Source organism: Solea senegalensis, linkage group LG12, assembly GCF_019176455.1.
Source record: "Solea senegalensis isolate Sse05_10M linkage group LG12, IFAPA_SoseM_1, whole genome shotgun sequence".
NCBI classification, from domain to species: domain Eukaryota; kingdom Metazoa; phylum Chordata; class Actinopteri; order Pleuronectiformes; family Soleidae; genus Solea; species Solea senegalensis.
Window position 1 is genome coordinate 6,792,312 of NC_058032.1, and position 14,067 is coordinate 6,806,378.

The 14,067-nt window shown below is 40.3% G+C and overlaps 1 protein-coding gene across 1 annotated transcript; it reads left to right on the forward strand.

The window, feature by feature from the left end:
- The first annotated feature begins 4,348 nt into the window (after window positions 1–4,348).
- Window positions 4,349–12,453, forward strand: foxo4 (forkhead box O4). The gene is made up of 3 exons (XM_044039839.1): window positions 4,349–6,376; window positions 8,085–9,640; window positions 10,702–12,453. The coding sequence occupies exons 1-2, from the start codon at window positions 5,936–5,938 to the stop codon at window positions 9,612–9,614; spliced, it is 1,971 nt and encodes a 656-aa protein (XP_043895774.1). The 5' UTR covers window positions 4,349–5,935; the 3' UTR covers window positions 9,615–9,640; window positions 10,702–12,453.
- The last annotated feature ends 1,614 nt before the right edge of the window (window positions 12,454–14,067 follow it).

Sequence of the window (14,067 nt, forward strand, 5' to 3'; positions counted from 1 at the left end):
GGACAACCGCAAAGGCTTCTGGAAGTTGAGGTCCAGAATAAGCAGCTCTGCGGCATCATGGCCGGTACAAACACACCTACATTCTGTTTGGCTATAGCAAATGTTTCCTGATATAAAGATATTGACAATTATTTTAGAAACATATGACGCCCATTCTGCCACACAGAAAAAAAAAATGCATACCCAAGTCATAATTATAAAATATTAAGTCATAATGACTCATGACTCAATATCTCGTAATAATCTCATTATTACGAGATATTGAGTCATAACTATGAGATCCTAAGTATTGAGATAATATCCCATAATTATCAGATGCTATGTCATAATAATGAGATACTATTTCAAAATTATGACTTAGTATCTCATTATTACTACTTAGCATGACATAATTATGAGATAGTACATCATTATGATGACTAAGTATTTTATTGTTATGGCTTACTTATATATATTTTTATTTTTCAAGTGTCACTAATGGGCCTCCATATAAGAGACATTACATTAGACTGTAAAAAAACACACTGTGAACCAATTCTTCTGTACTAAAAACAACTTATAAATACTCAAATGCAATAAAAAGGAAACTATATAATCAGACACTGTATGTCCTGTAATAGAGAATTGAACATCCACTCAACACTTCCTCAAGTACAAATTTTGAGGAACCTCTGTTCATGTGAGGCTACACATACAACATTTCAGTGGGAAATATACATTTTTACTCCACCACGTTTATCTGACAATAGACCAACTTTGCATATTATGAATTAGCATGTACTAATCAGATTTTTTTTTTAAAACTAAACCAATGATTCCATTCTATTTTGGCTCCTGGCCCCTTCTTTGATATGTTTACACTTTAGGCCCGACTTGTATTCTTCCTTCCAACCATCATTAATCATCTAATAACGCCTCCGATTTATTTAATGATCCTAGAAAAAAATGAAGCTATACTGTTAACTACCTGTTTAAATTTCCAAGCATTAAGTAATAAGCTCCATCTCAAAATGCTGCTCCTACCATAACACTTGTATTAATATTGTGATATGTTGTGTTTGTGCGAGAATAATATCAACAACCAAGGCCATGAACACTGTAGAATGGGTGCTTTTATTTATTATTTATTTATATTTGTACTAAGTAATCTGAGTAAACAAAAAGTCTGCAGGGAATTGATTTAATTAACAGATTGGCAAACAATGGTTAGACAATGCACCTAAAAGTCTCAATACAGTGAAGCATTTAAGCTTTAAAGCTGAAATTTCCTGCTCAACCAGGTTATCACATTTTGGCTTGTGCAATACTAACAGAGGACCAGTTGGTTAAAAGGAGGGAGAGAATAAGTACAGGCTGAAATCTCACTGAAAATATTTTTCCAACTCTGTTCTTGGGCAAAAAAAAGCCAAACGTTGTCATTATTTTAAAACACTGGCTCATTTTTTTACAGCACCCTGACATACAAATGCAACATGTGTTTTTTAAAATAAATAAAAAATGCAAACAAGTGTCTGCCTGTTCAACCTGAGCCTAAACTTGATCCAGCTTTTGGGATATGAGTGTAAGGCCCAGTACTAAGAACAGTTATCTACACAAAGAAGACAGCTGTGGTAACAGCACTGTGGTGGGTCCACCTGCAGACTGCACATGCTTTCTGGTCCCTGATGTTGAACGCGTACTCTGTGCCACACCATGTTAGTCATCAAAGAAAACTGTGGCTACACCTGGCTGTCAGACAGCTGGAGCCACCTCAGCATTTTAAACAGGAAGCCAGTCTCTTCTCACTAATGACTCAGCTAATGAGACACAACACAAGGTTTCACGACAGACATGTTTTTTTTTTTTTGGAGCTTCATATAAACACCTAATAAATGATTTACAGCATGTGATTGTGTCATGGGCTTTTGACTATTAAAAAAACACACTAAAAAGCACATTTAGTTTTGCTGTTTTGCATCAGGTTCCTGTCAACCAAAAGTCAGCCATTAAAAGACAAATCACTGTCAGCTCTGAATCACTGATATTCGGGAGAGTGATTAGAAATGTGGTGAAATAAAAGACAGTTTGGGAGATAACCAGGCCGACATAATATTTGTCTAAACCAGATGACTGATGTCTCACATCAGCTGCAAATAAACTTGTGACTAGATTTTTGTGAGGAATGAGGACGGTGCATTTTATTCCCATCACATGATTATGTAACCATGTTGTCCTTGATGTATATTTATTTTTTCTTCTTCAGAAGGGGAGCATGATGAAGGGCAATATTTGGTCACTACTGTGTGCACCTATGTTGTGTGACTGAATAAAAAAGCATAACAACTACAACTACTACTACTTAAAATTAAGGGGCATGAGGAAAGGCATTTTAATGTCCAACAAAATTGGTGATTACAGCACAACATGTGTCAGTGTTGGGTGACTGGGGCTACTTGTTTCAAGGCAGACTTAAAAAGTGAGATGACATTATGTATAGAGTTGACAGTGATGTTACAGGTCAGGAATTACCCAAGAAATGTGGACATGCTATATTTAGACAATCTGACATAAGAAAAACACAGCATGAGGACACATATCTTGTTGAAGTTCTATTAATGGCAACCAAGGAGGCAATCACGAGGAAATAGTGTGAAGAGGATCCCACTACACTCAACGCAGCTGTACGTTAATGAAACATGTTCAGGTCACTTTAATTCAAATTCAAGTCCATTTAATACACAATCAAAAAAGTGTTTAAAGAGACTGAATTATTAGGTAAAAAATATAGATGTTCAAATACTAAAATAATTATATATTTATTTACAGATTAAATCTGCTCGTCTGTGAACATGTTTATTATATCTGCATGTGAATATTAGTTTGAGACTGTTTGAGAATTTGACATCTAATAATACATTCAGGCTTGTTTGTTTGTAAGATAGAGCTTGATTTTTTTTCTCCAAATGCACATAACCTAGTTTATTTTGTGCAAGTGATACAGACATTTTGAGTATCAAGCCTGACTTGACCAAACTGTATTGTACCCTAATCATGGCTTGGCCTACATGAAATGCATGAGGCTAGGATAGACATATGGCGTGTTTCCACTGGCTCACCTCGGCACAGCACAGTTAAGTTGCGTTTATACTAGCATAGTAACTGGTACCATGGCAGTTTCATGCAGCTGTGCAGTGATGACTCTGCCCATGTTGAGAAGGTTCTACTTTTGTAGTGGAAAACCAACTTAAACTATGCCGTGTCCTCAGTAAAGCATACTACAATACATATAAAATGCTTATTCAATGGCTACAAAAATCCCTAAAGAAGTGGCCAGTGATTGTATATAAACATACATATGTGTAGTATTTTCAATTTATGCCATTAAATCTTCCTAAATGTTACTATAATTTTGCTGTTGTGAAAAAGCCCCCTTGACTTTTAGTGGAAGCATCTTTACAGTGTTTTATAGTTATTTTGAATGAGCCAGGGACCACCTGTCTGGACCAGGGACCTTAATCCCCTACGTTGTTCTTTTGAAGATGGCACAATATTGCAACACAATTCACAAAATAAACAGAAGCTGATTATTAAAAAACCAATAAACCAGCCATTACCAAGACATACATAACAACATAATTCTATGCATTTGTTATTTGATAAATCACCCCACCAAAAACATTATTAAACATTATCTTTTTTTTTTTTTTCTTAAATTAAGTGTCAGATCATCAGAATTAAGTTGTAGATATCTGAATCTAGAATTAGAGATATTTACAATTCAGTTGAAGGGAATTGTAAATATCTATAATGACAAACCCCATACACATGAATGGCAAAAGTGACCGAATTGCAGATATCTGTAACTCTAGTTTTGACTAGTGATAGTGGCGTCACAGATATCTACAACTACAATTCATACTGTCAAAATGACATCACAGATATCGGTTATTCCAGCTAGACAAACTTTACCCATATGACATAATGTAACTTAATCATAAAACCGGTAGTTTGTTGTGATTTTCTAAAGCTATCATGTGGTTGAATATGTGGTGGGGAAAAGAAATAGAGGGAAGAGACTGAAAGGAAAAAACACATTATTTAATGAAAAAGTTACCCCTTCAGTCACTGCATCCTGGGGCAAGAAGGGATTGTGAATGAAGTGTAATCTGATTCCAATTACAGCACAGGCCGTTAACAGGCTACTTTAAATATCCTACATGTACTTGGCGCTTAGTACACTTTTAAAAACGATTACATCATGTTCCACTACACCGGTACATGTTGCCCCTCTAAAGTTGCTGTTTACGTCTGTGCGCTGTCACCCGAATGACTCGGTTTCCCAGAATTCCCCTCGACGCCTGCGCAGTACGCGTTGCCTGACAGTGGTAAACATACGTCAGAAGGGAGTCTTCGCCTCGAGTCAAAACAAAACAAAACAAAACAAGTCAAAAAGACTGCGAATGAGTGAATATTCAGGCCGTAACGACGACAGGAACCCTCGCCGAAATCACCGCTGACCTGAAGCGGAAACTTGAAGGGAGTTGTGTGACGGTTTTCGCGGACTTTTCCACGGATTGTAAACTCTGGAGTAGCAGCAGCTTAACCAGCTAACGTTGCTGTCGTGCTGTTTTCAAAGTGCGGCGAGTGAAGTGGAGAGCTTCATCCGGAGCTCGGAGGACATCCAGCTTCACCCATCAGCCGGGGACACGCTTCGTGGTTGTTCGTTTGCTTTACCGACACATCGGGCGAAGATCGGCCGAGCTGCGGGCCGCGGTCGAAGGAGGAGTTTTGTGCGAGCATCGTGTGCCGCGGCAGGAGTGTGGAGAAACATGGCAGATGGTTACATGCGCCTGCCCGCAATGTGGCGGCGGAACGGTCAGACCTAAAGCACGGACTTTACTCACCTCCTCTCCACCGTCTTCACATTTGTACTCACTCGTCACGACTAAAACCATCACCGTCGTCCGCCTGTCTTTACCCGCGTCCATAGCTTGACTCTCTGCGGTTGTTTTGTGGCTTTAATTAAAGGCCACAGCTGGTTTTTTAAACTTAAAAGATAGTGGGTGCTCGGATAATCTGGCGTTTTTTACTCTTTCACTCACCGGACTGGCATTTGACTTTTGGGGGGGTCATTTTGGTTTTATTATATGTTAATTTAATTTAAAGTTTGTTTGTTTTGGAGAAGCTCAGACACCACGTTGTTTACTAGTGGAGACGGAGAGGCGGGCTTAATCCCTGTTTGTACCCTTTACAGTATAAAAAAAAATCTCCCGAATTTTAACATTTTAACATATACCTAACTTGATACATCAGGTACAAAACTAATTGTAATGTTTTTATTGTAAATTGTTACCCACTGACTCCTTGTAGTGCACTTTTGCATCATTTTAGAGATTTGGAAAATGTATTGATATTTTATAGATATCAAGATCGAATAATCGAGAAAATATTCAGATTAATGTGTTATGATAATTTTCAGTGGCAGTCATAATTGACAAATATTTAGACATTTTGTTTATGGATAGAATTTGTAATATTTTATATTCAAATCCTTGGTTTTGTGATTAACCCAGACTGCAGATCCAGATGTTTTGCTGCTCGCTGCCACTCTGCAGTCACTTTTTTTTTTTTTATTTCCATTCAAACAAAGAGACATCTCAGTCCTCATTCATTCTATATAAATCGGAAGCTTTATGATAGTTACTATTAAGGAGATTATTTGGGTTCCCTAATCTCCAATCTGAGGATTACCCGAGGCTGTTGGTGTGTCCAGATTATTACGTCTCTACTTTAGGCCCCTCAGTGGGTGAAGCATCTTGTTTTGTGTCAGGAAGTTTTTGTTTGTTTGTTTTGTTTTTTTAAAGCATCATCCACTCAAAGCTAACTTTAATTTTTAAAGGTGGATGTTGTAAGTGGCTGCCGTCTTTGCGTTTGAGTGTAAATCCAGCGGACAGTCATGGAGGAGTCATCGGTGTCCCCGATTGACCCAGATTTTGAGCCACAGAGCAGACCCCGCTCCTGCACGTGGCCGCTGCCCAGACCAGACATCTCCACTGTCAAAGCGGAGGGCGCGGATGGCGCCGAGTCCGCCGCCGGTACACCGCCCGCCGACGAGGACAAGCCCGAGCCACAGCAAATCACGTCCGAGCCCGAGAAGGCGGCGGCGGCGGCCGAGGGCGGAGTCGTGGCTGGTGTAGGCGGAGCCGGCGCGACACCACGGAAAGGCTCGTCCCGGCGCAACGCGTGGGGGAACCAGAGCTACGCGGATCTGATCTGCCAGGCCATCGAGGACTCACCTGAGAAGAGGCTGACCCTGGCACAGATCTACGAGTGGATGGTGAAGACAGTGCCTTACTTCAGAGACAAAGGGGACAGCAACAGCTCAGCAGGCTGGAAGGTGAGTGAGTGAGTGAGTGAGTGTGTGTGTGTGTACTTAACTCTTAAGAACATTATCAGGCATAAACACTCACCTTGTCGGGACCTGAAGTCCTCATGGAGACCAAAAAACTGGTCCAAATGAGGCAGATAATCATCTCTGAGGAACTGGTTATGTTTAGGTCTAAGGTTTGAATGGTGGTTAGGATAAGGCGTTAACTAGTTATGGTAAAGGTTAGGGACAACTCTTTTTTTAGGTTTTTAAATTCCAAAGGAATGGAAGTAAATGCTTTACACTACAGTTTTGCCATTCATTCATACAGTTCATCTATGTGCAGTACATTCACATGCATGAAGGGATTTAGTGTCTTGCCCAAGGACACATCTACATGTAGACTAGCAGAGGCAGGAATCAAACCCACAACCTTCAAGTTCAAAGACATCTAGCTCTACCACTGAGCTACACGTGTGTGGTGTTTTACTGCATCACTTAAAAAACAATGTGGACTGTGTATACGCTTTAAGAGCCATAAGTCATTGATTTACAGTTTTACAATTCATGTTAGGTCATAGAAACACAGACTTGAAAGTGAATAAGGGGGAATAGTTTCATCAGAAGCCCAATACACGTCATGTGGGTTGTTTTTATAATCTTTTAACAGGGTTTATCTATATACTTAATGTGTACCGAATAAAGTGACAGCTCTGCAGTCACAGTTTGATGTGCTGTGTATTTAGAAATGGTCTTCTGTGTATTTTGGTCGTAGCAAAGTGTTATTTGAGTCACTTTCATTCTTCTCTGACCTATGACCTCTGGCATCAACAAGACATTTTCACCCAAAGAAGTGCTGCTCGTTATTTTCTATCGATATTTTCACATTTTCAGATCATTCGCTATGAATTTCAGAGATGGCTGTGAATGAAAATCCCACATCAGTAGTTTCTGAAATATTGAGACCAGCCTGTCTCGCATGTGATTGGCTAATTAGCTATTTACACTAACAAGCAGTAGAGCAGGTGTACCTAAAAGAAGTGGCCAGTGAGTGTATTGTTATAAGACAGTTACATGATTTATAGAAGCAACATTAGGACATATAATAGTAAATTTAACTGTGGGTGTTAAAACAGAAACACCTGAGGAGAGTGATAACAGAAGTTGAGTTGAAAAAAAGTTTTACAATAACTTGAAGAATATCCATTCATACAGATGAAAAAGATTGAGACGTCATGGAAACATTTTGTTAGCTCGTAACCTCTTGAAACACATCTGTAAATATTCGCAAGCCATTTTCACAGTTTGCTTAGGGTTAGGTCGACTACTCTCTTTAAATAATAAAACAAGGAAATAAAATAGGACAATCATTTGTCCTATTTTGAATTGTCATTTTAATCTTAAAAGAGAGCCCGAAAAGTACAAGTGAGACTCCTATATAAAGTAATCTGACGCACTTCAATAAAGAAATATTAAAATTCTTGATGTTTTTAATCAAATTTATATCATTCTAATTTCAGGATGTAGAATGAAGGAGTGAAAAATTGGAACATTAGAGGAGAGAAATCCTCCCAGATTAGTATTTAAGAGAACACATTTCTGTATCATGAATCTCAAAAGGATTCAAAAACTGTGTAATTTATTACACTGAAATACGTGAACTTTGACTGTTTATTCATGTTTATTTTTTATGAAGTAGTGATTAAGCTTTTGTTCTTGTTCTTCACCTTGATCTCAGAATTCCATCCGCCACAATCTATCACTCCACAACAAGTTCCTGAGGGTACACAATGAGTCGACAGGAAAGAGCTCCTGGTGGATGCTCAACCCAGAAGGAGGGAAGACTGGGAAAGCTCCTCGTCGTCGAGCTGCCTCCATGGACAACAGCAGTAAACTGCTGAAGAGTCGCATGAGGGCCAAGCAGACAAAGAAGCAGGCGGGAGCGTCCGGCCTCGCCAGTGCCGGAGGGACACTGCAAGGTGACGGGAGCACGGGCTCAGCGGGTGCAGACAGCCCAAATTCGTCCCAGCAGTTTCCCAAATGGGGGGTCAACAGCAGTAGCCCCTCATCTCGTGGCAGCCTGGACGACACTGACATGTGGACCACTTTCCGTCCACGCACAAGCTCTAATGCCAGCACCCTGAGTGGACGTCTGTCCCCCATTGCCCCTGGACAGGAGGATGACGACAGCCTGCCGGAGGATGGGCTGTTGGGAAGATACCCTGCCAGGAGCTTGACCCCCACACTCACTGAAACCCTCATGGAGGAACTGGATCTGATCGACGGCCTCACGTTGATGCAGGGAGGGGCCAGTCCCAGCACAGCCCCACCAGCACCTCCCACTCCACTGCCGTCCGCCGCCACACTGCTTCCCCGAGGATCCAGCTTCTCCTCCTTCCATCAGCTGCAGCCGTCAAACCTTCCGCAGGCTCCCACCCACAACCAGACCCAGGCTTCCATCTCCCAGTGTGGACCTAGCAGCAAAGAGCCATCCACCTTCAGCAACTCCCTCTTCAACCCCATGTCTGGCTCTGGCTCTCGCGGGAGCGGTCACTACAGCAGCCATGTGCCCTCCAGTCTGGAGGCACTGCTCACCTCTGACTCCCCTCCTCCGAGCGATGTCCTGATGACCCAGGTGGATCCCATCATGCCCAGTCCCGGAAGGGTAGGCCTGATGGGTTTGGGTTCATCTGTGGTGGGTGTGAGGTCCAAACCCAATCAGCTGCTCTTAGGTAAAGGGCTGGAGCCAAACACAGTGGCCCCCATGGCTCTGCAGACTCAGATGCAGCCACAGCAGCAGCACCACTTGCACCAGCACTCACCACCACAACAACAACAACAACAACAACAACAACAACAACAACAACAACAACAACAACAACACCACCAGCATCACTCTCACATGGGGCTGGGGATGATCCTCTCAGGTATGTCTCAGGACCCATCACAGCTCTCGGTGCTTAAAGCCCAGCATGCCACGATGCCAGCACTGGGCTCTCTTCACGGAGGGCACGGCGTGGGTCCGCAGGCGATGGGTCACTTTGGAGCTCCATCCTTCCTTCCCACCGGTCAGGACCGACTGCCCACAGATTTGGACATAGAGATGTTCACGGAAAACCTGGATTGTGACGTGGACTACATCATCAACAGTGACCTCATGGACGGAGATGGCCTTGACTTCAACTTTGACCCCATATTGCCTGGTACCCAAAGCTATGCAGGCCCGGCCACCACACAAGGCTCCGCTCACAACTGGGTCCCCAGCTAATTCTTCAGCTGACAACAAGAAGCCAGGTACACCGACGATTACTCCCAGCAAATCCTTAAAATCACAACACTGATTAACACACAAGACTAGATTTAAATGTGTATTATTTATTTCTAAAAGGTACAGACTATTAGAATTAGTGGCATCTAATGGTTAGACTCCGCCCCTCCCTTTCTCAAGTGTGGCAGGGAACTACGGTGGCCTTCACACTGCGTTTGCACAAAGCAAGGCCGTTGACTGAAGTAGATATAAGAGGCACATTTTTTATTTTAGAGCGAGTGTACCAAAAATGTTGGACCTTTAAAACCTCAGGGATCCACATATCTAGGGTACAAAACAAAACCGCTCTATAAATTGTCCATAATGATCTGTCCACAGGTATGTAACAATTTGCAAAACAACATTTAAAAGTTAATTGTGAATTTTCTAATGAAAAGTTTTTATGGCCTCTCACAGCCCACAATCTGGGATTCACTGCCCTAAAAACATAGTCACTGATGATTATTAGAGTTACTGATTAATCTTATCAATATTTCGACTATAAACTGTATCATAAAAAAGGTGACTACTTCAGACAAAACATATTTCTTCTGAGAAACAATTTTTGGATCAATTTACTGACTTTGCTCCGCTTTATAGTTGAAGATATTAGCGACTCGGTGTAACAGTAGCCTGGCTGACACACGACTGCATCTCGGTGTCATTTGGTATTGAGTAGGAGTCTGGAAAGAAAGGGTGTAGTCAGTCGCCTCCCACTTTTAAGAGGCGTGACCTGTGGATGTAGATGGAAAATGCCTCTGTACACAATTTGATAGACCTGCAACCAAGTCAAGTCAGTTTTATACAGCCCAACATCACAATCTGCCTCTAAGACTGCAGTCTGTACAGCAAGTGACACCCTCTGTCCTTAGACCCTCACACTGTCTGTCCTCTGCCAGGACGGACAGACAGACGTGCAGTAGGTGTCACATCTCGTCTCACCCACGCTGAGACACAGACAAAGACGTGGCTGCGTATCACACAGGCTAGTTAAACTTGACTTGATGACGCCTGTCACCAGTGACCGTTCCGTTGTCTTCTCCTGCAGGAAGTGATCTCCACTGAAGAAGAGCTCACCATACGACTAAACGACCGGTGCATTCCTCCTCCCTGGTGGCTGACAGACGCGACACTTCCACTTGGACTTTAAAACCAGACCTCACTCACGTCATGTGCCAACACATGCAGAGGACAGGGAGGAGATGCAGCTACTTATGCACACATTCTCCTTTTTTTCAGTTTTTTTGTAACAACAGTTTGGCTGCTAGCCATTTTTACCTTTTGAATCCTTACTGATCATTGTTTTGAGACGTGTGAAAAAAAAAATGCTTTTAAGAGTTATAAAAAAAAATCATGAGCTTCCCACTGCAGGGAGTTCATGGTACAGTTATGTTTCACCACGATAGCTTTAGGGCCGATATGGTACCCCCCACTGGTTCTGAAGACTTGGCGGACTGAGAGTGTGTGGAGAAATGGCCAGTTTCCCCATCAGCGCTTTCGCACAAATTGCCAGACCAAAATGCTGTTTGATCGTCGTCTGACGTGACTCTGCTGCACCAGCTCCTCTCCTCCAGAGGAAAACGAAATAAGAACTCTGAGGATGTGCAACTGTGTTTTTGATGAGGTGAAAAAAGATTAAACAAAAAAAAAAAGACTGGACAACTCTAGATGTAAAATGTTTGCTTGAACATTGGCGACACATCTTCAGACTCAGTTTCGTACTCCCTTTAGAGAAAACAAAGTTCAAATGTTAGTTTAAAGACTGATTTTTTTTTTAGTAAAAGAAACCAGACACTTAACTGTGGTTTAAATAAAAAGAAAAAAAAGACAAACAGCGAAACATTTCACTCATCTGAACTTGGACAGTCCTAATAACAGTTATTTGTGTTATACCTCTCATAGTGATATACACTATATTAAACTATTATAACATTTTACAGCATTTTTATATATATATAAATATATACATATATTGCTGTTGAAGAACATTGTTGTTTTTATCATCTAGATCTAATTTGGTTGTTCAGTTAGGAGTGGGTGTATTTGCAGTTTGGCATTTTTCAATCCAGTGTGTTTTGGTAGATTTTGAGTTTGAGGGTGTTTTTCTTCCCCTCTCTCATTTTTTTTTTTTTCACTCCCTGATGTGCAGTTAAACTAAAAAAAAAATAATGAAGAAATGTGATTTGTGACATACAAGGGGCATTTAAGGGTAAATTTATTTGCCAACAAGTGATTGGTTGGCCAAGTATTATTACATTGTCTTACGCAGCAATATGCCTCCACTCTCAAATGGTCTGATTTATTTTTCTTCTTGTTTTTTGTTTTTTTTGCTGTGCATTTTCAAGGCACTTATTAGGTTTCCTGAGACACAGGGGACCCCGAACTTAAAGAATACATCCACATTAAGGGTTGTACCATTTCATTATGAAAAAAATATGTATTTTTTAAAAGATATGTATAATGTACACATTGCATATGTACATGTTGTCACGCTATGCAGATTTACTATCAGGAGAACAAAATGGAATCTTGAAGGAAATTTGAAAGAAAAAACAAACAAATGGCTCCTTGAAGGGTTTTGCTATTTAAGATTTTCCCTGATATTTTTTTGTCAGAGGTGTGGTTGCTTCATGTCACGATTATCCTCTCACACGTCAATTATCAAGAAATTAAAATCACTGTGTGAGACATACAACAACAAAAGAAAGAAAAGAATATATTTGATTATAGTTTTAATATACAATTTAGTCGGAGGTAACAAGTGAGATATTAACACATATAAATATATTAGTAATGATGATTCTTTCTTTTTTTTACGCCGGAGAAAACTTTTGCAGATGATTTTTAACGGTAATTTTCTATACTTTTTATTTTTGTACAGGATGAGATGCATGTAGATTTTCTTTTTACATAACCAAAGGAACACTAATATTTGCATTCGCAAGGCATTTATGGAGCGCTTCGCCCGACACAGTATCTCCATGTACATAAGCTTTGCAAGAGTCACCTTTAAAATCTGAGCTAGAACGATGCGTTAAAAGGAGACCCCTTTTTATATCTAAAAAAAAAAACAAATCCCTATGACCTGCTTCATTTCCTGCATTAATTGTGAACCTTTTTTCTTTTGTCTTTTCTCTAAATAACACAAACTCTGTGCTGTCGTGTGGCATGATCATAAACAAACCTCGGCTGTGCCGCCTTCTCATCTCAAAACAAGACTAATGCAACCGTTACCTCTCAGGGCCACTCGGAAGAAAACACGACTCTGCACAGATGTGATCTGAAAACGTGACAAAAGTCTCTTTTCTTTTCTTTTCTACACATTTTCTCTGACTGGAAACAAATGCGCCACATCTTTTGTTTTGTTTCCCTGGAGATGAAGAAAGAGATAGAATCATGTCATGTCACATCTCTCCAGTCGTGTCTATCAGTACCTGTAGCCTGTCCAATGTTTTTCTGTTTTTAATAACTGCCAACATTCAAAACACTATAGCATGATGTTAATCTGTAGCAGGACACACGTGATTCTGTGATTTCTCCTTCCCCTGCCCATTTCAGAATGTTGTGTTTGTGTGTAAATGAATTTGTTCATAATGTCAGAACATCCCAGCAGTTAAATTCTTCATATTCATCATTTCACTGTAGCTATGTGAATATGTTAGCCTCTGGTTTATATAAAGCACTCTCTCTTTTTTCCCCCCTCTTTTACTCTTATCATTATTAATATTATTATTATTATTGTTGTTATTTTAAAGGTGCTAGATGTCATTTCTGACACATCCTGGAGAAGGCCGTGACACAGTGGGTGCAAGTCAGGGCCTTTGCATTTTCTGTATTCAGAACAAAGATCTTGATTTGGTGTGATGGCAGAAGTTGGCACACAATAGTCCTCTTCTATTTTTCTTAAATTAATTTAAATATCTTTATATTAAAAAAAATCCCCCAAATCAATGGACCAGCTTGTTGAAACTGCATGATTTTCTTATGATTTTTATTTTTACTTTAGGTCGTTACTCGACTGTTTGTTCCTCACTAACGGTCAGGTGTTGGAAATATTACGTACAGACTGACAGGACAGACTCAGTGTAGCGTGTAAACGTGGTTGGTTTGTGAAAACCAGCTGTTTCAGGCTTAAATGCGTCTAGTTTACTGTTAACGCCTTTAAAAAAAGAAAAAAACTTCCCTTGTATCTTCCTTTCTATGTAATAACAACTATCTACATATTTGTGTTTTGTTAAAGTAGCAGTTAGTCCCTGTATATTTGCTTTGAAAATTTTAAAAATTGCCCCCCTTTGATACAGTATTTTAGTGTTTTGGTTCTGGGTTTACTCTGTTTATTTCTTTTTTTTTTTTCCATAGGGACGGGTGGGGTGGGCCTAAATTGTGCATATGCCAATTATGTTTATATTTTTTG